General features: G+C 41.7%; 1 protein-coding gene across 2 annotated transcripts in view; it reads left to right on the top strand.

Moving 5' to 3' along the window:
* Positions 1 to 25752, top strand: part of LOC128643516 (putative RNA-binding protein Luc7-like 1) — a 102259-nt gene that overhangs the window by 61607 nt on the left and 14900 nt on the right. Inside the window, exons 6-9 of one of the 2 annotated variants that reach the window (XM_053696362.1) lie at positions 1907 to 2083; positions 2539 to 2627; positions 2707 to 2736; positions 2866 to 3071. In XM_053696362.1, the coding sequence (XP_053552337.1) occupies positions 1907 to 2083; positions 2539 to 2627; positions 2707 to 2736; positions 2866 to 3025 (456 nt within the window). In that variant the 3' untranslated portion in view covers positions 3026 to 3071. The remainder of the gene's footprint in view (positions 1 to 1906; positions 2084 to 2538; positions 2628 to 2706; positions 2737 to 2865; positions 3072 to 25752) is intronic. The other variant, XM_053696361.1, reaches the window with a different exon arrangement.

The raw sequence follows: 25752 nt of genomic DNA, 5'->3' as shown, positions 1-25752 counted from the left end.
GATGGACTGTGATTCAGTAGAATAGGTCTAATGTGCACCGCTGGGGAAGGGTTTCTAGGCTGTGCACCAACTGCAACACAAAAGTCACTTAGCAAGATGGACTGTGATTCAGTAGAATAGGTCTAATGTGCACCGCTGGGGAAGGGTTTCTAGGCTGTGCACCAGCTGCAGCACAAAAGTCACTTAGCAAGATGGACCGTGATTCAGTAGAATAGGTCTAATGTGCACCGCTGGGGAAGGGTTTCTAGGCTGTGCACCAACTGCAACACAAAAGTCACTTAGCAAGATGGACCGTGATTCAGTAGAATAGGTCTAATGTGCACCGCTGGGGAAGGGTTTCTAGGCTGTGCACCAACTGCAGCACAAAAGTCACTTAGCAAGATGGACCGTGATTCAGTAGAATAGGTCTAACGTGCATCACTGGGGAAGGGTTTCTAGGCTGTGCACCAACTGCAGCACAAAAGTCACTTAGCAAGATGGACTGTGATTCAGTAGAATAGGTCTAATGTGCATCACTGGGGAAGGGTTTCTAGGCTGTGCACCAACTGCAACACAAAAGTCACGTTTAGTAAGATGGACTGTGATTCAGTAGAATAGGTCTAATGTGCACCGCTGGGGAAGGGTTTCTAGGCTGTGCACCAGCTGCAGCACAAAAGTCACTTAGCAAGATGGACCGTGATTCAGTAGAATAGGTCTAATGTGCACCGCTGGGGAAGGGTTTCTAGGCTGTGCACCAACTGCAACACAAAAGTCACTTAGCAAGATGGACCGTGATTCAGTAGAATAGGTCTAATGTGCACCGCTGGGGAAGGGTTTCTAGGCTGTGCACCAACTGCAGCACAAAAGTCACTTAGCAAGATGGACTGTGATTCAGTAGAATAGGTCTAATGTGCACCGCTGGGGAAGGGTTTCTAGGCTGTGCACCAACTGCAGCACAAAAGTCACTTAGCAAGATGGACCGTGATTCAGTAGAATAGGTCTAATGTGCACCGCTGGGGAAGGGTTTCTAGGCTGTGCACCAACTGCAGCACAAAAGTCACTTAGCAAGATGGACCGTGATTCAGTAGAATAGGTCTAATGTGCACCGCTGGGGAAGGGTTTCTAGGCTGTGCATATAACAAGAAAGTCCCTAATAACCTTTATTGAAGGTGGGAAAAGTGTGAGTAGTCCACCCTAGTAACCGCCAACACAATGCTATGTGTAGAAAGGAGGTAGTGCCTAATGCCACAACATAGTATTTAAGCAAAGAAAGAAAGGAAGAGCAGAGGCATTTTTGGGGCACACTTATAAGGTGGATTACCAATATATCGTGGGGTGGAGTATGCTGAATTAGAAATATGAGTTATGATGAAATAAAACATAACATTTATTTAATGATATTAAAAAAAAATTGTGGGCCATTAGACTTCTATAAACACTTCATTAAGTACTTTAAAAAAAAAATAGCACTGCAAACTCTCCCAGTCAGGAAAAGCCTGAGATAACACAATCTATACCTATAGATGTCAATAACTATAGATGTCAATAACTATAGATGTTGTAAGCACAGGTTAATCCACAGTTTAGCAAAAGCTAATAGGGAACAAACAATCTATATCTATAAAGTGTCCCTTGTGGCATAAAGAGGGTTAACACTGGGTTTATAACCCTTATTCGCCCATATCATATATTTAACGATTAAAGCCACAAGTTCCCCAGGGGGGAAAGACTGTTTCTAAGCTGTGCACAGAAGTCACGTTTAGACAAACGTGGGTGTGACATCTGCTCTTATTTTTAAGTTTTGATTGGTTCATTTTCTGGCCCTTCGTGTCTGTACCAGTTATGTAAAGCTGCACGTGGCAGCACAGCTATTTTCACTGCCATCTAACAGCGCTTGATGCAGAAATTAATTGTTTGTATCCCGCAGGACGAGTTGCGAAATTCTATGCCAGCTTCCAGTTTCCAGCAGCAGAAGCTGCGAGTGTGTGAGGTCTGCTCTGCCTACCTCGGTCTCCATGACAACGACCGCCGGCTGGCTGATCACTTTGGTGGCAAGTTACATCTGGGCTTCATTCTGATCCGCGAGAAGCTGGATATACTGAGGGTGAGAATCTGTCCTGCTGTTGCCGTCACTCATTAGCAGCCTGAATATAGTGTATAGACCAGTGATAGCGAGCCTTGGCACTCCACATGTTTCAGAACTGTTTCCCATGGTTCTTGACTGGACTTCAGATGTTTCAGAACTACATATCCCATGATGCTTAGGCACTCTGGAGTGCCAAGGTTCACCATCACTGGTATAGACAGACTGGGTCTACTAGTACTAGCGACCATGTATTTGTGCTGTCACTGAGCCTCCAGCACAGCTACAGTAACCAGATGTTTGCTAATGCTGACATACTCTGCTGACCTGTAACTAAATCCGACTGATAAAGTTATTAAACGGAGAAATGACTGTGCACAGCTAATAAATGTGACACTGTCTTCTGTAGCTTCGAGAATGTGACACACACTGGTACCAGCTGTCAGCCTCACATTACTTTCACTTTATTTCTCCAGAAAACAGTTGCAGAAATACAGGAAAAGAGAAACCAGGATCGTCTGAAACGACGTGAAGAGCGAGAGAAGGAGGAGCGTATGGGGCACAGGTTAGTGATTTTACTTTTATGCTACATTACAAGTCAGCCTTGTTTTAACTCAAGCTAACGCGTGTTTTTTTTCTCCAAGGTCCAAATCTAAAAGCCGAGACCGTCGAAGGTGCGTCTGAGACCCACTTACCTCTCTACAGCTTTATTTGTGGTGGAGCTGTCTTGTCCTCTACAATAAAAACATTTGCTTAGTTGGTTTCCCGGATTGGTGACGGGCCGCATATTTCAATTCTTTCAGGTCACGCTCTAAGGAAAGGAGAAGGCGACGCTCCCGATCCTCATCCCGTGACAGACGGAGGTCAAGGTCAAGAGACAAACACAGACGCCACCGCAGCCGCTCAAGCAGTCGCAGCAGAAGTCACCGCAGCTCACGAGAGAGGAGTTCACGGCACAAGTAGTTGTGTTATCACCAGTAGGCAGTGAGTTGTGAAATTTACTCCATGGGTGAGACGTTCAGCAAGAGAAATGCTTAGGAAGGAAAATATTGTCAGAATCCCCAAAACAGCTTGGTTTTTATTGCTTCTATAAGCAACTCCTTAATGTTCTATTTCTGTCCCACCAAGAGCTCCCTATTCATCCTTGGGGACCGATCTATCATGGCCCGAATGGGGCCGTATTCCCCGCTGGAATTGGGAGTTAAGAAGCAGCGGTCTTAAGACCACTGCTCCTTAACTTGTGTGCCTCCTTTAAAGCGGAGTACATAGATGCCAACAGCGTATGCTGTCAGCATTTATCGATGTCTGGCGTACATGATATGCTACAGCAGATCGTTTCCGCCAGACACTTGATAAATCGGCCCTTTGGTCTCTACAGCAGCCTGTCTGCTGAAAATCATGGACATATTTTGTTTAGAATCCTGACTGCATTTTGTAGTTTACATATTGTGTGTATCTGTGCCTAGTTTGGGAATTGATTTGTTTACATTAGGAGTGAGTTACTTTCTGTTGTGCAGTAAAATTTAGTTTACTTGCAGTTATGTGGAACTTGTTACAACCTCCCTGGTTTCTATCTGGTATAAGAAATGCTCTAATCTCTTTGGGATGCATCTAGCTTCCCCCCTTTTTGGTGAGTTGTAACAGCAATTTAATGTCCCTTTAAGGCAGTTTTGTGATTCACTAACTGTTGGTCACTGAACACTGACGTAATCCTGTTTACTTCTATTTCAGTTTGATTCACAGTAAAATTAAGCAATGTATTAACCTGAAACGGTAAAAATGTATTTGACTTTTTACTGTTACACATTTTGTTAATTTGTTTGTGTATAAGCTGCTAAGAGTATATAATCCCCCCCCACACACACACACACACACAATTTGTAGACTATATTTATTTTTCAAGATACAATGAGTCCACGGATTTCATCCTTGTGGGATTACGCCTCCTGGTCAGCAGGAGGAGGCAAAGAGCACCACACCAGAGCTGTATAAATGGCTCCTCCCTTTCTCCCCAACCCAGTCATTCTCTTTGCCTGTGTTAGATAGGATATGGCAAAGTGAGGCGTTAGAAAAAATTCTTCAATCAAGAGTTTATTATTTTTAAAGTGGTACCAGTGAGTGCTACTTTGTTCTAGGGTGTAGCCTAGACCAGATCAGTCTCTACAGTAGGGCATTTGCAGGGGTGTGGAAATTTAAAAAAAAAACTACTTGTCCAAGGGACTAAAGCGGGAACCCAATCTACTTGTCCTGATTCGCATAATAATTTTAACCAAAACTGTATATACATAAGGTTTTTATTTATAACAACTTAGGAGACAGACCTAACAATACTTTAATGCAATCAACAAATGCAAGTAGGTAAGTAGGTAGCGAGATTAAACCGAAAACAGATTTCCAAATTAGAATTTTGCTTTGTTCTCTTGATATGTTTATTTGAAAAATGAAGACTGTAAGCATAGGAGCCAGCTCATTTTTGGTTAAGAACCTGGGTAGCACTTTCTAAATGGTGTCTAAATGTAGCCACCAATCGGCAACTGCTTCCCAGGTGTTGAAGCAAAAATGGACCGGCTCCTAGGCTTACCAAGAGAACGCAGAAAAATGTATAATGGGAGTAAATTATAAGGTTGCTTAAAATTGCCTGGTTGTTCATGTTGCTGTCTCTGCCTTAAGCAATTCATTTTCTGCTCAGGGTGCATGCCGCATAACATGTATGCAAGTCTGATATAGAGAGGAGCACTCACAGGGTCTTAAACAAATAATTCAATTTATTATGATATGTATCATACACACTGTGTGTGTGTGTGTGTGTGTGTATGTGTATATAATATAATATATATATATATATATATATATATATATATATATATATATATATATATATATATATATATATATATATATATATATATGTATCATAATAAATTGAATTATTTGTTTAAGACCCAGTGAGTGCTCCCCTCTATAGTGTATGTGTGATGTGTCTGTGTTTCTGCATGTGCTAGCAGCTATAATATAAACATGACATGCTCATATATAGCTAAAAACACAATCTATATGTACACTCACTCACATACATACATTAACACACACAAACATATACTCAGTCATGTAAATGAACAAAGACCCTGAACTACACAGGTGAAAGTGTAAACGTGCATAAGGCAAACGTGAGCAATAGATTGCTTACTCAAAACATCCACAAGACAAATACAAATATCCTGGACATTTTTTATGTCTCTGGATTTATTATTTATAAGTGTATGCATATAAGTGTATGCATATAAGTGTATGTATATAAGTGTGTGTATATAAGTGTGTGTATATAAGTGTGTGTGTATATATATATATAAGTGTGTGTGTATGTATATAAGTGTGTGTGTATGTATATAAGTGTGTGTGTATGTGTATAAGTGTGTGTGTATGTGTATAAGTGTGTGTGTATGTGTATAAGTGTGTGTGTATGTGTATAAGTGTGTGTGTATGTGTATAAGTGTGTGTGTATGTGTATATAAGTGTGTATGTGTATATAAGTGTGTATGTATATAAGTGTGTATGTATATAAGTGTGTATGTATATAAGTGTGTGTGTATATAAGTGTGTGTGTATATAAGTGTGTGTATGTGTATATAAGTGTGTGTATGTGTATATAAGTGTGTGTATGTGTATATAAGTGTGTGTATGTGTATATAAGTGTGTGTGTATGTGTATATAAGTGTGTGTGTATGTGTATATAAGTGTGTGTGTATGTGTATATAAGTGTGTGTATGTATAAGTGTGTGTGTATGTATAAGTGTGTGTGTATATAAGTGTGTGTGTATATAAGTGTGTGTGTATATAAGTGTGTGTGTATATAAGTGTGTGTATGTGTATATAAGTGTGTGTATGTGTATATAAGTGTGTGTATGTGTATATAAGTGTGTGTGTATGTGTATATATGTGTGTGTATGTGTATATAAGTGTGTGTGTGTATATAAGTGTGTGTGTATGTGTATATAAGTGTGTGTGTATGTGTATATAAGTGTGTGTGTGTGTGTATATAAGTGTGTGTGTGTATATAAGTGTGTGTGTGTGTGTGTATATAAGTGTGTGTGTGTGTGTATATAAGTGTGTGTGTGTGTGTATATAAGTGTGTGTGTGTGTGTATATAAGTGTGTGTGTGTGTGTGTATATAAGTGTGTGTGTGTGTGTATATAAGTGTGTGTGTGTGTGTATATAAGTGTGTGTGTGTGTGTATATAAGTGTGTGTGTGTGTATATAAGTGTGTGTGTGTGTGTGTGTGTATAAGTGTGTGTGTGTGTGTGTATATAAGTGTGTGTGTATATAAGTGTGTGTGTATATAAGTGTGTGTGTATATAAGTGTGTGTGTATATAAGTGTGTGTGTATATAAGTGTGTGTGTATATAAGTGTGTGTGTATATAAGTGTGTGTGTATATAAGTGTGTGTGTATATAAGTGTGTGTGTATATAAGTGTGTGTGTATATAAGTGTGTGTGTATATAAGTGTGTGTGTATATAAGTGTGTGTGTATATAAGTGTGTGTGTATATAAGTGTGTGTGTATATAAGTGTGTGTGTATATAAGTGTGTGTGTATATAAGTGTGTGTGTATATAAGTGTGTGTGTATATAAGTGTGTGTGTATATAAGTGTGTGTGTATATAAGTGTGTGTGTATATAAGTGTGTGTGTATATAAGTGTGTGTGTATATAAGTGTGTGTGTATATAAGTGTGTGTGTATATAAGTGTGTGTGTATATAAGTGTGTGTGTATATAAGTGTGTGTGTATATAAGTGTGTGTGTATATAAGTGTGTGTGTATATAAGTGTGTGTGTATATAAGTGTGTGTGTATATAAGTGTGTGTGTATATAAGTGTGTGTGTATATAAGTGTGTGTGTATATAAGTGTGTGTGTATATAAGTGTGTGTGTATATAAGTGTGTGTGTATATAAGTGTGTGTGTATATAAGTGTGTGTGTATATAAGTGTGTGTGTATATAAGTGTGTATATGTGTATATATGTGTATATATGTGTATATATGTGTATATATGTGTATATATGTGTATATATGTGTATATATGTGTATATATGTGTATATATGTGTATATAAGTGTATATATGTGTATATAAGTGTATATATGTGTATATAAGTGTATATAAGTGTATATAAGTGTATATAAGTGTATATAAGTGTATATAAGTGTATATAAGTGTATATAAGTGTATATAAGTGTATATAAGTGTATATAAGTGTATATAAGTGTATATAAGTGTATATAAGTGTATATAAGTGTATATAAGTGTATATAAGTGTATATAAGTGTATATAAGTGTATATAAGTGTATATAAGTGTATATAAGTGTATATAAGTGTATATAAGTGTATATAAGTGTATATAAGTGTATATAAGTGTATATAAGTGTATATAAGTGTATATAAGTGTATATAAGTGTATATAAGTGTATATAAGTGTATATAAGTGTGTGTGTGTGTATGTGTATATATGTGTGTGTGTGTATGTGTATATATATATATATATATATAAAATCTACAATATTTTAATATATAGCATTGGTGTTTTTTTGTTGTTGTCACTTTTAAACATTTGGCACACTCCTAAATATCTACTAATCTTCACTGAGGCTCACACAGCAACTAACAAGGGGTTAAGTGTTGGGGCATCACGCTTAGGCACACAGAGGAATGCAGATCATATTACCAGTGCTCTGCTTGTAACGGATTGCAGCCCAGATAATCGCAGTTCTTCTGTCAGTGTCTTGCTGTAACATGGGTTCCCTGTCTGGCCGTGACTTTATTGAAAAAAGCAGCTCCTTGTGCAGCACTTAGGAGGAGGTGACAACTGCTAGTATTGTTTGTTTACAAAGTAGACCGTTTATACCGCTCTGAGTCCTGCACAAGGAGCTGCTTTTGTCAATAAAGTCATGGCCAGATAGGGAACCATAAGGGTAAATAATATGTATGAGCCATTCACACTCTCACTGTATGCGTCTCTATAAGCAAGCGTCATAATATTGAGATCAGCTGCTCTAACCATCTCATCGGCACCGATTGTGCTCCTGCGCTGCTGTTAGATATTATGTGAGCTAAAGGGGGTACGTTTTGAAAATACATAAATTTTTATATGATTTTTACTTAAAACATTTTTATTCAGCTGAACTTTGCTGCTGTTATACTTTGAAGTTTTCCAGCGTTTTCTGTATTGGTAATAAGTGAAACAGCAGTAAAGTTCAGCTGAATAAAAAAAATCAAGTTATAAAAAGCATACAAATATTTATGTTTTTTCAAAACGTTCACTTGAGGCAGAGCTGCAGCAGAGGTGAGATAGGGAACTTGCAGTGAATTATACAGTGTATGGTAGCTGCGCAGCCAGGAAATCACAAGTCTACCACTCCACTGAAGTCGCAAACACTGCACGGACTAGAAGGGAGGAGCTGAGCAGCGTGAGACACATTGAGAAACGGCAAAAAAACATTACCTGTCAGATTAATAAATAAAAAAACTAACGGTCTGCTAAAATAAGGGGGAAAGAAACTAGAACGTCTACTTAAGAAAAAAAAAAAAGCTTTAATGGTCTGCTTGCCCACAGCAGGGCTAAATGTTACAAAAAACTACATGCCCTGCACCCAGAACTGCATGTCCTGGGCGTCGGGCGTTATGAATGGCACATCCCTGATTTGGTGGCTTTAAAGCAATAGGAACTGGTGGGAGATAATTCTCACTGTGCCTCCTATACATGTTGCTGCCCTAAATACAAATAGCCTAAGCACGTTTAACTGAGGCTGATCCTATTCCACAGGGCTGTGGGAGGGAGAGAACCTCTGAAAACCTGCTGGAATGTCATGCTGTCGCACAGGTAAGTGCTAACTTTATTTTGGGTCACTGATAAATCTCAGAAGTGGAGCGCTTATTGGGTAAGAACTCCTACATTTTAAAGGAGGGACCTTCAGACAGTATCTTAGCAGGGGCTAAAGGACAATGTGAAGCGGGCTGGTATTGTTTAAATACTGACAGCTGCAAATGTTATTATTCTCATCGAACTGTTATGGGTGAGATTGTTTAAACACCATTGGGCTGTGCTTAAAATAGAAGCAGTTGTGAAATATGTCCCCATGTTTTCTGATGGCTCAGTTGGCCTTATAACTTTTATTAGCAACCGGGAGTGTGTTTGTTGCGCCTTTGATGGTCTTAGCTTTGGGGATCACTTGAACTGTGGGTAATTTCATTCTAGTGGAGAGTGATTCTTTATTCAGGTTGCCGATACTGAAGCAGTACCTAAGTTTAGCCCCAAGTTTCGATTCCGCAGACAGTCCCGATGGCGTAGTTTATAAAAAAAATACTTATGGAGACCGGGAACAGCTTGTTATTACGCCCACGATGGGCGGAGCCTTGTGGCCTTTTTTGTATGCTGCACGCCTTTTTTCTCTGCTGCTGTTGTCAGTATAGGGAGCCACATGTTTCACTGTTATATAAGCTTGACTCTAGACATAGGTGCCATGAGCCAAGCAGATTTCTATTTTGCTCCCGGTCGTTTAGTACAATAATAATGGCGACCGGGAGTGGATGTTGAGACGCCCACGAGGGGCAGAGATATACAAGCATAATTGTGCTCCCTACCTCCATTATGATACCGGAGGGTAGAGCATTTCTCATAGCTATATCACGCTCTAGATGTACTTAGTGTGTCAGACGTTTTATGGAGTCCCTAATTGTTAATCTGCTGATTTGGACACTTGAGCACCTACAGCACACAGGCTGAAGTTCAGTAGGTCCAACACTGTTTTGCCTACTAATTAAAAGCACACTATGGACACAGTGGTTTTTTATTTTTAAAGGGTTAGTTCATTCTTTGTGATAGGATGCTACTAGGACTCACTAAAGATAATGTTTTAACAACTATTTTTTATGTATCTGTTTTTATATATATATATATATATATATATATATATAATTTATTTTTCTCTTGTAAGGTGTATCCAGTCCACGGATCATCCATTACTTGTGGGATATTCTCATTCCCAACAGGAAGTTGCAAGAGGACACCCACAGCAGAGCTGTTAATATAGCTCCTCCCCTAACTGTCATAGCCAGTCATTCTCTTGCAACTCTCAACAAGCAAGGACGTTGTAGGAGAGAGTGGTTAAATATAGCTAGTTTATTTTCTTCAATCAAAAGTTTGTTATTTTTAAATAGTACTGGAGTTGTGCTATTTTATCTCAGGCAGTAAATAGAAGAAGAATCTGCCTGAGGTTTCTATGATCTTAGCAGGTTGTAACTAAGATCCATTGCTATTCTCACATATGTCTGAGGGGATTACACAGATGAGGTAGCTTCAGCGAGAGAATGGCGTGCAGTTTATTCTGCTATCAGGTATGTGCAGTTATAATTTTTTCTAGAGATGGAAAACACTAGAAAATGCTGCTGATACCGGATTAATGTAAGTTAAGCCTGAATACAGTGATTTAATAACGACTGGTATCATGCTTACTCCCAGGGGTAATACCCTTATGATATTTACAATATAAAACGTTTGCTGGCATGTTTAATCGTTTTTATATATGCTTTGGTGATAAAACTTTATTGGGGCCTAGTTTTTTCCACATGGCTGGCTTAAATTTTGACTAGAAACAGTTTCCACTGTTATAGTATAAAAGTTAGTTGGTGCAGTTAAAATTACAAACTGTGACATCCAGCTTCCCTCAAAGGCCCTCTGAATGCTATAGGACATCTCTAAAGGGCCCAAAGGCTTTCCAAAGTCGTTTATTGGGGAAGGTAGGGCCACAGCTTGCTGTGGCAGTTGGTTGTGACTGTTAAAAAAACGTCTATTTCGTTTTTTTTTATCCGTTTTTAACTAAGGGGTTAATCATCCATTTGCAAGTGGGTGCAATGCTCTGTTAGCCTATTATACACACTGTAAAAATTTCGTTTGATTTACTGCATTTTTTCACTGTTTTTTAAATTCTGACAAAATTTGTTTCTCTTAAAGGCACAGTACAGTTTTTTATATTTGCTTGTTAACTTGATTTAAAGTGTTTTCCAAGCTTGCTAGTCTCATTGCTATTCTGTATAAACATGTCTGACATAGAAGAAACTCCTTGTTTATTATGTTTAAAAGCCATGGTGGAACCCCCTCTTAGAATGTGTTCCAAATGTACTGATTTCATTTTATGCAATAAAGATCATTTTCTGTCTTTAAAAAATGTATCACCAGAGGAATCTGACGAGGGGGAAGTTATGCCGACTAACTTTCCCCACGTGTCAGACCCTTTGACTCCCGCTTAAGGGACTCGCGCTCAAATGGCGCCAAGTACATCTTGGGCGCCCGTAGCGTTTACTTTACAAGACATGGCGGCAGTCATGGATAATACACTGTCAGCGGTATTAGCCAGACTACCTGAACTTAGAGGTAAGCGAGATAGCTCTGGAGTGAGACAAAATGCAGAGCATACTGACGCTTTAAGAACCATGTCTGATACTGCCTCACAATATGCAGAAGCTGAGGAAAGAGAGCTTCAGTCAGTGGGTGATATTAATGACTCAGGAAAGATACCTGATTCTAATTATTTCTACATTTAAATTTAAGCTTGAACACCTCCGCGTGTTGCTTAGGGAGGTTTTAGCTGCTCTGAATGACTGTGATACCATTGCAGTGCCAGAGAAATTGTGTAGACTGGATAAATACTTTGCAGTGCCGGTGTGTACTGATGTTTTTCCAAATACCTAAAATGTTTACAGAAATTATTAATAAGGAATGGGATAGACCAGGTGTGCCGTTTTCTTCCCCTCCTATTTTTAGAAAAATGTTTCCAATAGACGCCACCACATGGGACTTATGGCAGACAGTCCCTAAGGTGGAGGGAGCAGTTTCTACTCTAGTAAAGCGTACTACTATCCCTGTCGAGGACAGTTGTGTTTTTTTTTTTTTGTTTTTTTTTTAGATCCAATGGATAAAAAATTGTTACCTTAAGAAAATATTTATTCAACAAGGTTTTATCCTACAGCCCCTTGCATACATTGCCCCTGTCACTGCTGCTGCGGCGTACTGGTTTGAGTCTCTGGAAGAGGCTTTACAGGTAGCGACTCCATTGGATGACATACTTGGCAAACTTAGAGCACTTAAGCTAGCCAATTCTTTTATTCTGATGCCATTGTTCATTTGACTAAACTAACAGCTAAGAATTCTGGTTTTGCTATACAGGCGCGCAGAGTGCTATGGCTTAGATCATGGTCAGCTGACGTGACTTCAAAATCTAAGCTACTTAACATTCCCTTCAAGGGGCAGACCCTATTCGGGCCTGGTTGAAGGAGATTATTGCTGATATCACTGGAGGAAAAGGTCATGCCCTTCCTCAGGACAAGTCCAAATCTAGGGCCAAACAGTCTAATTTTCGTGCCTTTCAAAACTTCAAGGCAGGTGCGGCATCAACTTCCTCTAATAATAAACAAGAGGGAACTTTTGCTCAATCCAAGACGGTCTGGAGACCAAACCTGACATGGAAAAAAGGTAAGCAGGTAAAAAAGCCTGCTGCTGCCTCTAAGACAGCATGAAGGAACGGCCCCCTATCCGGGAACGGATCTAGTAGGGGGCAGACTTTTTCACTCTTTGCCCAGGCGTGGGCAAGAGATGTTCAGGATCCCTGGGCGCTGGAAATTATATCCCAGGGATATCTTCTGGACTTCAAAGCTTCCCCCCCAAAAGGGAGATTTCACCTTTCACAATTATCTGCACACCAGATAAAGAGAGAGGCATTCTTACACTGTGTACGAGTCCTCCTAGTTATGGGAGTGATCCATCCAGTTCCAAAGGAGGGACAGGATTTTTACTCAAATCTGTTTGTGGTTCCCAAAAAAGAGGGAACCTTCAGACCAATTTTGGATCTAAAGATCTTAAACAAATTCCTCAAAGTTCCGTCGTTCAAGATGGAAACTATTCGTACCATCCTACCACTGATCCAGGAGGGTCAATATATGACTACAGTGGATCTAAAGGATGCTTATCTTCACATTCCGATACACAAAGATCATCATCGGTTTTTCGGGTTTGCCTTTAAAGACAGACATTACCAGTTGTAGCTCTTCCCTTGGGATTAGCTACAGCCCCAAGAATCTTTACAAAGGTTCTAGGGTCACTTATGGCGGTCCTAAGGCCGCGGGGCATAGCAGTAGCCCCTTATTTAGACGACATCCTGATACAGGCGTCAAACTTCCAAATTGCCAAGTCTCATACGGACGTAGTACTGGCATTTCTGTGGTCGCATGGGTGGAAAGTGAACGAGGAAAAGAGTTCTCTATCCCCACTGACAAGAGTTTCCTTTCTAGGGACTCTGATAGATTCTGTAGAAATGAAAATTCACCTGACGGAGTCCAGGTTATCAAAGCTTCTAAATTCCTGCCGGGTTCTTTATTTCATTCCGCGCCCTTCGGTGGTTCAGTGTATGGAAGTAATCGGCTTAATGGTAGCGGCAATGGACATAGTGCCGTTTGCACGCTTACATCTCAGACCGCTGCAACTATGCATGCTCAGTCAGTGGAGCGGGGATTACACAGATTTGTCCCCTCAACTGAATCTGGACCAAGAGACCAGGGATTCTCTTCTCTGGTGGCTATCTCTGGTCCATCTGTCCAAAGGTATGACCTTTCGCAGGCCAGATTGGACAATTGTTACGACAGATGCCAGCCTTCTAGGTTGGGGTGCAGTCTGGAACTCCCTGAAGGCTCAGGGATCGTGGACTCAGGAGGAGTCTCTCCTTCCATTAAATATTCTGGAACTAAGAGTGATATTCAAGGCTCTTCAGGCTTGGACTCAGTAAGCAACTCTGAGGTACATCAGATTTCAGTCGGACAACATCACGACTTTAGCTTACATCAACCATCAAGGGGGAATGAGAAGTTCCCTAGAGATGTTAGAAGTTTCAAAAATAATTCGCTGGGCAGAGATTCACTCTTGCCACCTATCGGCTATCCATATCCCAGGTGTAGAGCACTGGGAGGCGGATTTTCTAAGTCGTCAGACTTTTCATCCGGGAGAGTGGGAACTCCATCCAGAGGCATTTGCACAACTGATTCATCGTTGGGGCAAACCAGAACTGGATCTCATGGCGTCTCGCCAGAACGCCAAGCTTCCGTGTTACGGATCCAGGTCCAGGGATCCCAAGGCGACACTGATAGATGCTCTAGCAGCGCCCTGGTCTTTCAACCTGGCTTATGTGTTTCCACCGTTTCCTCTGCTCCCTCGAGTGATTGCCAAGATCAAGCAGGAGAGAGCATCGGTGATTCTGATAGCACCTGCGTGGCCACGCAAGACCTGGTATGCAGATCTAGTGGACATGTCATCCTTTCCACCATGGTCTCTGCCTCTGAAACAGGACCTTCTACTTCAGGGTCCTTTCAACCATCCAAATCTAATTTCTCTGAGGCTGACTGCCTGGAGATTGAACGCTTGATTTTATCAAAGCGTGGCTTCTCCGAGTCAGTTATTGATACCTTAAGACAGGCACGAAAGCCTGTCAACAGGAAAATTTACCATAATGTATGGCGTAGATATCTTTATTGGTGTGAATCCAAGGGTTACTCATGGAGTAAGGTCAGGATTGCTAGGATATTATCTTTTCTCCAAGAAGGTTTGGAAAAAGGATTGTCAGCTAGTTAAGCGTCTTGCAGATGTTCCAGACGTTCAGGCATTTTGTCAGGCTTTAGTTAGAATCAAGCCTGTGTTTAAACCTGTTGCTCCACCATGGAGCTTAAACTTGGTTCTTAAGGTTCTTCAAGGAGTTCCGTTTGAACCTCTTCATTCCATAGATATCAAGCTTTTATCTTGGAAAGTTCTTTTTTTTGGTAGCTATTTCTCCAACATAGGTGTGTCCGGACCACGGCGTCATCCTTACTTGTGGGATATTCTCTTCCCCAACAGGAAATGGCAAAGAGCCCAGCAAAGCTGGTCACATGATCCCTCCTAGGCTCCGCCTACCCCAGTCATTCTCTTTGCCGTTGTACAGGCAACATCTCCACGGAGATGGCTTAGAGTTTTTTAGTGTTTAACTGTAGTTTTTATTATTCAATCAAGAGTTTGTTATTTTAAAATAGTGCTGGTATGTACTATTTACTCAGAAACAGAAAAGAGATGAAGATTTCTGTTTGTATGAGGAAAATGATTTTAGCAACCGTTACTAAAATCCATGGCTGTTCCACACAGGACTGTTGAGAGGAATTAACTTCAGTTGGGGGAACAGTGAGCAGTCTCTTGCTGCTTGAGGTATGACACATTCTAACAAGACGATGTAATGCTGGAAGCTGTCATTTTCCCTATGGGATCCGGTAAGCCATGTTTATTAAGATAGTAAATAAGGGCTTCACAAGGGCTTATTAAGACTGTAGACTTTTTCTGGGCTAAATCGATTCATTATTAACACATATTTAGCCTTGAGGAATCGTTTAATCTGGGTATTTTGATAAGATTATATCGGCAGGCACTGTTTTAGACACCTTATTCTTTAGGGGCTTTCCCAAATCATAGGCAGAGCCTCATTTTCGCGCCGGTGTTGCGCACTTGTTTTTGAGAGGCATGACATGCAGTCGCATGTGTGAGGAGCTCTGATACATAGAAAAGACTTTCTGAAGGCGTCATTTGGTATCGTATTCCCCTTTGGGCTTGGTTGGGTCTCAGCAAAGCAGATACCAGGGACTGTAAAGGGGTTAAAGTTAAAAACTGTTCCGGTTCCGTTATTTTAAGGGTTAAAGCTTCCAAATTTGGTGTGCAATACTTTTAAGGCTTTAAGACACTGTGGTGAAATTTTGGTGAATTTTGAACAATTCCTTCATATTTTTTCGCAATTGCAGTAATAAAGTGTGTTCAGTTTAAAATTTAAAGTGACAGTAACGGTTTTATTTTAAAACGTTTTTTGTACTTTGTTATCAAGTTTATGCCTGTTTAACATGTCTGAACTACCAGATAGACTGTGTTCTGAATGTGGGGAAGCCAGAGTTCCTTCTCATTTAAATAAATGTGATTTATGTGACAATGACAATGATGCCCAAGATGATTCCTCAAGTGAGGGGAGTAAGCATGGTACTGCATCATTCCCTCCTTCGTCTACACGAGTCTTGCCCACTCAGGAGGCCCCTAGTACATCTAGCGCGCCAATACTCCTTACTATGCAACAATTAACGGCTGTAATGGATAATTCTGTCAAACATTTTAGCCAAAATGCACACTTATCAGCGTAAGCGCGACTGCTCTGTTTTAGATACTGAAGAGCATGACGACGCTGATAATAATGGTTCTGAAGGGCCCCTAAACCAGTCTGATGGGGCCAGGGAGGTTTTGTCTGAGGGAGAAATTACTGATTCAGGGAACATTTCTCAACAAGCTGAACCTGATGTGATTACGTTTAAATTTAAGTTGGAACATCTCCGCATTCTGCTTAAGGAGGTATTATCCACTCTGGATGATTGTGACAAGTTGGTCATCCCAGAGAAACTATGTAAAATGGACAAGTTCCTAGAGGTCCCGGGGCTCCCAGAAGCTTTTCCTATACCCAAGCGGGTGGCGGACATTGTAAATAAAGAATGGGAAAGGCCCGGTATTCCTTTCGTCCCTCCCCCCATATTTAAAAAATTGTTTCCTATGGTCGACCCCAGAAAGGACTTATGGCAGACAGTCCCCAAGGTCGAGGGAGCGGTTTCCACTTTAAACAAACGCACCACTATACCCATAGAAGATAGTTGTGCTTTCAAAGATCCTATGGATAAAAAATTAGAAGGTTTACTTAAAAAGATGTTTGTTCAGCAGGGTTACCTTCTACAACCAATTTCATGCATTGTCCCTGTCGCTACAGCCGCGTGTTTCTGGTTCGATGAGCTGGTAAAGGCGGTCGATAGTGATTCTCCTCCTTATGAGGAGATTATGGACAGAATCAATGCTCTCAAATTGGCTAATTCTTTCACCCTAGACGCCACTTTGCAATTGGCTAGGTTAGCGGCTAAGAATTCTGGGTTTGCTATTGTGGCGCGCAGAGCGCTTTGGTTGAAATCTTGGTCAGCTGATGCGTCTTCCAAGAACAAGCTACTTAACATTCCTTTCAAGGGGAAAACGCTGTTTGGCCCTGACTTGAAAGAGATTATCTCTGATATCACTGGGGGTAAGGGCCACGCCCTTCCTCAGGATCGGCCTTTCAAGGCCAAAAATAAACCTAATTTTCGTCCCTTTCGTAGAAACGGACCAGCCCAAAGTGCTACGTCCTCTAAGCAAGAGGGTAATACTTCTCAAGCCAAGCCAGCTTGGAGACCAATGCAAGGCTGGAACAAGGGAAAGCAGGCCAAGAAACCTGCCACTGCTACCAAGACAGCATGAAATGTTGGCCCCCGATCCGGGACCGGATCTGGTGGGGGGCAGACTCTCTCTCTTCGCTCAGGCTTGGGCAAGAGATGTTCTGGATCCTTGGGCGCTAGAAATAGTCTCCCAAGGTTATCTTCTGGAATTCAAGGGGCTTCCCCCAAGGGGGAGGTTCCACAGGTCTCAGTTGTCTTCAGACCACATAAAAAGACAGGCATTCTTACGTTGTGTAGAAGACCTGTTAAAAATGGGAGTGATTCATCCTGTTCCATTAGGAGAACAAGGGATGGGGTTCTACTCCAATCTGTTCATAGTTCCCAAAAAAGAGGGAACGTTCAGACCAATCTTAGATCTCAAGATCTTAAACAAGTTTCTCAAGGTTCCATCGTTCAAAATGGAAACCATTCGAACAATTCTTCCTTCCATCCAGGAAGGTCAATTCATGACCACGGTGGATTTAAAGGATGCGTATCTACATATTCCTATCCACAAGGAACATCATCGGTTCCTAAGGTTCGCATTCCTGGACAAGCATTACCAGTTCGTGGCGCTTCCTTTCGGATTAGCCACTGCTCCAAGGATTTTCACAAAGGTACTAGGGTCCCTTCTAGCTGTGCTAAGACCAAGGGGCATTGCTGTAGTACCTTACTTGGACGACATTCTGATTCAAGCGTCGTCCCTTCCTCAAGCAAAGGCTCACACGGACATCGTCCTGGCCTTTCTCAGATCTCACGGATGGAAAGTGAACGTGGAAAAGAGTTCTCTATCTCCGTCAACAAGGGTTCCCTTCTTGGGAACAATAATAGACTCCTTAGAAATGAGGATTTTTCTGACAGAGGCCAGAAAAACAAAACTTCTAGACTCTTGTCGGATACTTCATTCCGTTCCTCTTCCTTCCATAGCGCAGTGCATGGAAGTGATAGGTTTGATGGTAGCGGCAATGGACATAGTTCCTTTTGCGCGCATTCATCTAAGACCATTACAACTGTGCATGCTCAGTCAGTGGAATGGGGACTATACAAACTTGTCTCCGAGGATACAAGTAAATCAGAGGACCAGAGACTCACTCCGTTGGTGGCTGTCCCTGGACAACCTGTCACAAGGGATGACCTTCCGCAGACCAGAGTGGGTCATTGTCACGACCGACGCCAGTCTGATGGGCTGGGGCGCGGTCTGGGGATCCCTGAAAGCTCAGGGTCTTTGGTCTCGGGAAGAATCTCTTCTACCGATAAATATTCTGGAACTGAGAGCGATATTCAATGCTCTCAAGGCTTGGCCTCAGCTAGCGAGGGCCAAGTTCATACGGTTTCAATCAGACAACATGACAACTGTTGCGTACATCAACCATCAGGGGTGAACAAGGAGTTCCCTGGCGATGGAAGAAGTGACCAAAATCATTCTATGGGCGGAGTCTCACTCCTGCCACCTGTCTGCTATCCACATCCCAGGAGTGGAAAATTGGGAAGCGGATTTTCTGAGTCGTCAGACATTGCATCCGGGGGAGTGGGAACTCCATCCGGAAATCTTTGCCCAAGTCACTCAACTGTGGGGCATTCCAGACATGGATCTGATGGCCTCTCGTCAGAACTTCAAAGTTCCTTGCTACGGGTCCAGATCCAGGGATCCCAAGGCGGCTCTAGTGGATGCACTAGTAGCACCTTGGACCTTCAAACTAGCTTATGTATTCCCGCCGTTTCCTCTCATCCCCAGGCTGGTAGCCAGGATCAATCAGGAAAGGGCGTCGGTGATCTTGATAGCTCCTGCGTGGCCACGCAGGACTTGGTATGCAGATCTGGTGAATGTCATCGGCTCCACCATGGAAGCTACCTTTGAGACGAGACCTTCTTGTTCAAGGTCCGTTCGAACATCCGAATCTGGTCTCACTCCAGCTGACTGCTTGGAGATTGAACGCTTGATCTTATCGAAGCGAGGGTTCTCAGATTCTGTTATCGATACTCTTGTTCAGGCCAGAAAGCCTGTAACTAGAAAGATTTACCACAAAATTTGGAAAAAATATATCTGTTGGTGTGAATCTAAAGGATTCCCTTGGGACAAGGTTAAGATTCCTAAGATTCTATCCTTCCTTCAAGAAGGATTGGAAAAAGGATTATCTGCAAGTTCCCTGAAGGGACAGATTTCTGCCTTGTCTGTGTTACTTCACAAAAAGCTGGCAGCTGTGCCAGATGTTCAAGCCTTTGTTCAGGCTCTGGTTAGAATCAAGCCTGTTTACAAACCTTTGACTCCTCCTTGGAGTCTCAACTTAGTTCTTTCAGTTCTTCAGGGGGTTCCGTTTGAACCCTTACATTCCGTTGATATTAAGTTATTATCTTGGAAAGTTTTGTTTTTGGTTGCAATTTCTTCTGCTAGAAGAGTTTCAGAGTTATCTGCTCTGCAGTGTTCTCCTCCTTATCTGGTGTTCCATGCAGATAAGGTGGTTTTACGTACTAAACCTGGTTTTCTTCCAAAAGTTGTTTCTAACAAAAACATTAACCAGGAGATTATCGTACCTTCTCTGTGTCCGAAACCAGTTTCGAAGAAGGAACGTTTGTTGCACAATTTGGATGTTCGCGCTCTAAAATTCTATTTAGATGCTACAAAGGATTTTAGACAAACATCTTCCTTGTTTGTTGTTTATTCCGGTAAAAGGAGAGGTCAAAAAGCAACTTCTACCTCTCTCTCTTTTTGGATTAAAAGCATCATCAGATTGGCTTACGAGACTGCCGGACGGCAGCCTCCCGAAAGAATCACAGCTCATTCCACTAGGGCTGTGGCTTCCACATGGGCCTTCAAGAACGAGGCTTCTGTTGATCAGATATGTAGGGCAGCGACTTGGTCTTCACTGCACACTTTTACCAAATTTTACAAGTTTGATACTTTTGCTTCTTCTGAGGCTATTTTTGGGAGAAAGGTTTTGCAAGCCGTGGTGCCTTCCATCTAGGTGACCTGATTTGCTCCCTCCCATCATCCGTGTCCTAAAGCTTTGGTATTGGTTCCCACAAGTAAGGATGACGCCGTGGACCGGACACACCTATGTTGGAGAAAACAGAATTTATGTTTACCTGATAAATTACTTTCTCCAACGGTGTGTCCGGTCCACGGCCCGCCCTGGTTTTTTAATCAGGTCTGATAATTTATTTTCTTTAACTACAGTCACCACGGTATCATATGGTTTCTCCTATGCAAATATTCCTCCTTAACGTCGGTCGAATGACTGGGGTAGGCGGAGCCTAGGAGGGATCATGTGACCAGCTTTGCTGGGCTCTTTGCCATTTCCTGTTGGGGAAGAGAATATCCCACAAGTAAGGATGACGCCGTGGACCGGACACACCGTTGGAGAAAGTAATTTATCAGGTAAACATAAATTCTGTTTTCCTCGGCTCGTAGAGTCTCTGAGCTATCTGCCTTACAATGTGATTCTCCTTATCTGATTTTTCATACGGATAAGGTAGTCCTGCGTACCAAACCTGGGTTCTTACCTAAGGTGGTATCTAACAAGAATATCAATCAAGAGATTGTTGTTCCATCCTTGTGTTACACAATTTGGACGTGGTCCGTGCTTTAAAGTTTTACTTACAAGCTACTAAAGATTTTCGTCAAACATCTGCTTTGTTTGTTGTCTACTCTGGACAGAGGAGAGGTCAAAAGGCTTCGGCAACCTCTTTTTCTTTTTGACTAAGAAGCTTAATCCGCTTAGCCTATGAGACTGCTGGACAGCAACCTCCTGAAAGGATTACAGCTCATTCCACTAGAGCTGTGGCTTCCACTTGGGCCTTTAAAAATGAGGCTTCTTTTGATCAGATTTGCAAGGCGACGACTTGGTCTTCGCTTCATATTTTTTCAAAATTTTACAAATTTGATACTTTTGCTTCTTCGGAGGCTATATTTGGGAGAGAGGTTTTACGGGCAGTGGTTCCTGCCTTGTCCCTCCCTTCATCCGTGTACTTTAGCTTTGGTATTGGTATCCCACAAGTAATGGATGATCCGTGGACTGGATACACCTTACAAGAGAAAACACAATTTATGCTTACCTGATAAATTTATTTCTCTTGTGGTGTATCCAGTCCACGGCCCGCCCTGTCATTTTAAGGCAGGTAATTTTTTAATTTAAACTACAGTAACCACTGCACCCTATGGTTCCTCCTTTCTCGGCTTGTTTTCGGTCGAATGACTGGCTATGACAGTTAGGGGAGGAGCTATATTGCAGCTCTGCTGTGGGTGTCCTCTTGCAACTTCCTGTTGGGAATGAGAATATCCCACAAGTAATGGATGATCCGTGGACTGGATACACCACGAGAAATAAATTTATCAGGTAAGCATATACACACACACCTTCTACAGCTCTGGCTGTTAAGTCTGGTGACACTAGTCACTCCATGCCACAATTTCTTCTAGTGTCCAGTATAACTTTATGAACCACGGGCAGTACTCTGCGGTTCTTTGCAAAGACATTGCTTTGTTGATGTACATAGCAATGTCGGTTTACAACAATTTTGATGTTCTTATTGGATTGTGTACATTATAATAAACTAATTTCAGCGGTTTATTTGTTGGATCATCCCTTGTGAATGAGGATGACACATATGCACACATGAATAGAGTTCCTTTTCAGATTTAAAGGAACAGTATTGTTTCCGCTGTGGGAAATATGTTAAGATTTATTTTCTTTTTTTTTTAAATCTCCCTCCTCTGCGGTGATTGCGGTTTGGGAGTCTGTTCACAGTGTCTCAAATTTCTCCTATTGTTTCCCAGAAATTTTGTAACCACATGCAGTATCCTGCATTCAGGGTTATGATGCCTTCTATGCTAGAGGAATTACTATTCCATAAGGTGCCTTCATGTTACTGAGATTCTCAGTTTCAGATGGAGTGGTTCATTAGGCATTCCCTATATTTTCAAGTCTGTTTCCCATTGCTGGCTCGGCTAAAGAGGCTGGATGACACTCCTTAAGGGGGGAAGGTGTAGTTTTGACTTCACTACAAGAACTTTATACCCTTAGAGGGTAGTCCAAAAAAAAAGTATATTAAGTAATGGGACACACCACACCAGAGTTTGCAGTGGCAACCATCTGGGTGCTTTATTACTGTCTGATGCTATTCAGTCAGTAGCTTCCCTGGATAAGATCCAGGACTGGATAAAGGCTGATACCTTCATTCAATTTCTTACCTTCCAGTTTCTAAACTGGGTGCATTGGGCTCTGTTCTTGGGACCTTATGGTTAGAGCCTTGTCTTACGGTTATATGTTCTACAATTCCTTGCCAGGAGCTATCTTTGAGTCCTGGCTTGATATAAAATAAAAAAAAAAAAGACACATAGCCTGCTGTTGAATCAAAGACAACATGGAGAACGTGTCCTGGTCCAGAATTGGATCTTGTGGGGGCTGACTCTCCGTTTTTCGCTTAAGTTGGGTTTTAAGCTCATATATTTTCCTCTCAAGAGGCAGTTTCTGCTTTCAATCTTGTCACAGATTAGACAAAAGGAGTCGTACTTGCACTGTGTAAGATCTTTTGATTTGGGAGTGATGGTTCCAGTTTTTAATACTGGTTCAGGATCTGGTTTTCATAAATCCTCAAACCATTTTGTAAGAAGGGTACTGTCCTTCAGGATGGATACTTTTAGTTGTGCCATTCCTCCCTTAATACCTGTGGGTCATTTTAATCCTAGTGGGTCATTTTATGACAGCGGTGGATTTAAGAACAAGTGCCTTCATGTACCGTTCATGAGATTAGTCTCAAATTTTGGGTTTGATTTACTGGACAAACACTTCTATTTGTGGTCCTTTCGATGGGATTGCTATTGGAGATGCTTCAGTTATGGGACATTGCAATGGCGCTCTATCTGGCTGATGTCCTCTTTCCAGCGTCATCCTTGCAGCAAACACGATTTGCATGGACATAGTGTTATCTTTCTTGTGATCCCATGGGATGAAGGTGTCTTTGGACAAGTGTCCTTAGTCCCAAGCACATGGGTAGTTTTTTCTTAGGAATCATGGCTGGTTCCATGTCTATGAAGGTTTTTCTGACTAAGGTCAGGAAATTAATTTCTATCTTTTTTTTTTTTTTGCCTAGTCCTTTGGTGGCTTAGTACTTAGGAGTAGTCGGATTGCTGGTGACAACGAGGGACAATAGCCGGATAGGTAGCTTAACATGCTATGGCGCTGTGGCTAAACGTTGTAACAACCCAAGGGTTGCAGATTCTATCTCCGGTGTGGTCTACTCTACCTTTTTATCCTTTCAAGGTTGATCACCTGAGCAGTATCTTGTGTACCGTACAATTTCGTTTGTTGCTTCCACTTCAGGTCTATGCAGTTACGCATACTCCGGGAAAGGAGACTATGCAGATTTGTCTCCTCAGTCTCTGGATCATCTATTCCAGGGAACTGGATTTAGCAGTGTGTGGACTCTGGGGGAGTCTATTCTTTTTTTAGGCTTCCTGGTACTTGGAGCTAGCTCACGGCTCTTCTGGTGTGGCCTCAGTTGACTTTGGCCCAGTTTCATCTTTTTTCAGACGTACAATTTGTCAATACCTGGATGGAACGAGGTGTTCCTTAATCAGGGCTGAGGTGGCCAAGATTATCCAGTGAGTGGAGACTCATTGCTATCTGTCAGCGGTCCATACCCCAGGGGTGGTTACTTGGGAAACGGATTTTCTAGGTAGACGGCTTTTTCATCCGGGAGTGTTTTCCAACCTAATCTTCAAATGGGATCGGCTGGAGTTGGATCTCATGGCATTGTGTCAAAATGCCAGACTTCTAGGTTACGGGTCCAGGTCTAGGGCCCCAGTCCGAGCTGATAGCTGCCTTGACAGTTCTTTGGTCCTTCAGCCTAGAATGTCTATTTCCCCCATGTGTGATTGTTCAAATCATATAGGAGGAGGCATCAGTGATTCTCCTCACTTCTGCGTGGCCTCACAGGGTTTAGTGTACTGTTCTGGTGGGCATGTCATCTCTGCACCTGGATACTGCTGTTGAGGTAGGACCTTTTTATTTAGGTTCCTTTCTTCCACCCAAGTATAGTTTCTCTGAAGCTGATTGTTTGGAGATTCGACGCTTGATCCTACATAAGTGAGGTTTCTCTGCTTCGGTTGTGGATTCCTTATTTCAGGCATGTATGTCTGTAGCTAGGATGCTTTTCCATAAGATAGGGTATAAATACTTTTCTTGGTGTAAATCCAAGGGTTACTCATGGAGTAGTTAGGATTCCCAAGCTTTGTCTTTCTCCAAGGTGGATTGGAGAAAAGTTTTTTTTTTTTCTTCAGTGATTTCCCTAAGAGGTCAGATCTGTTTTATCTATTTTGTTATACAAGCGTCTGGCAATGGTACTGGATGTTCAATCCTTTTGTCAGGCTCTGCTTGGGGTCAAGCCTGTGTTTCAACCTTTTGCTCCTCCATGGAGTTTGATTTTAGATCTTAAGGTTCTTTAGGGGGTTCCTTTGAATCTATGCTTTCCATAGAACTTGTGTTATTATCTTGGAAAGTTTTATTTTTTGTTACTGTTTCTTTTGCTCAATGGGTATCTGAGCTTTCGAAAGTGCAATATAATTCTCCTTAAACCCAGTAAGAGAGAACAAATAAGCAGCAACTCGGATGTAAGTAAAACTTAGCTTTTAATTCAGCAACAAATATAAAAATCCATGGAGGGACATCAGTACAAAAGAAAGTGCTCAGTATATACATTTCGGCTACACGCCGTAATCACTACTGCATATAATTCACCTTGCCTTATTTGTTTTGCAAGATGTACCGAGTCCACGGTTTCATCCTTACTTGTGGGATGATATCCTTCCTAACAGGAAGTGGCAAAGAGAGCACCCACAGCAGAGCTGTCTATATAGCTCCTCCCTTAACTCCACCCTCCAGTCATTTTCTTTGCCGGCTCTAAGCAGGAAGGGTAAAGTGAGAGGTGAAAACTGTTAGTTTTTATTTTTCTTCAAGCACAAAGATCATTACCAGTTCCTCAGGTTTGCCTTTCTGGACAAGCATTACCAGTTTGTGGCTCTTCCCTTCGGGTTGGCCACGGCTCCCAGAATTTTCACAAAGGTGCTAGGGTTACCTTCTGGCGGTCCTAAGGCCGCGGGGCATAGCAGTGGCGCCTTATCTAGACGACATACTAATTCAAGCGTCTTTCCAACTAGTCGAGTCTCTCACACGGACATCATGTTGGCCTTTCTAATATCTCATGGGTGGAAGGTGAACTTAAAAGAGTTCTTTCCCCTCTCACAAGAGTTTCATTTCTAGGGACTCTGATAGACTCGGTGGACATGAAAATATTTCTGATGGAGGTCAGGAAATCAAAGATTTTAGCCACCTGCCGAGCTCTTCATTCCATTCCTCGGCCGTCAGTGGCTG

Source organism: Bombina bombina, unplaced genomic scaffold (assembly GCF_027579735.1).
Source record: "Bombina bombina isolate aBomBom1 unplaced genomic scaffold, aBomBom1.pri scaffold_795, whole genome shotgun sequence".
NCBI classification, from domain to species: domain Eukaryota; kingdom Metazoa; phylum Chordata; class Amphibia; order Anura; family Bombinatoridae; genus Bombina; species Bombina bombina.
This window is presented reverse-complemented; position numbering and strand designations above follow the sequence as displayed.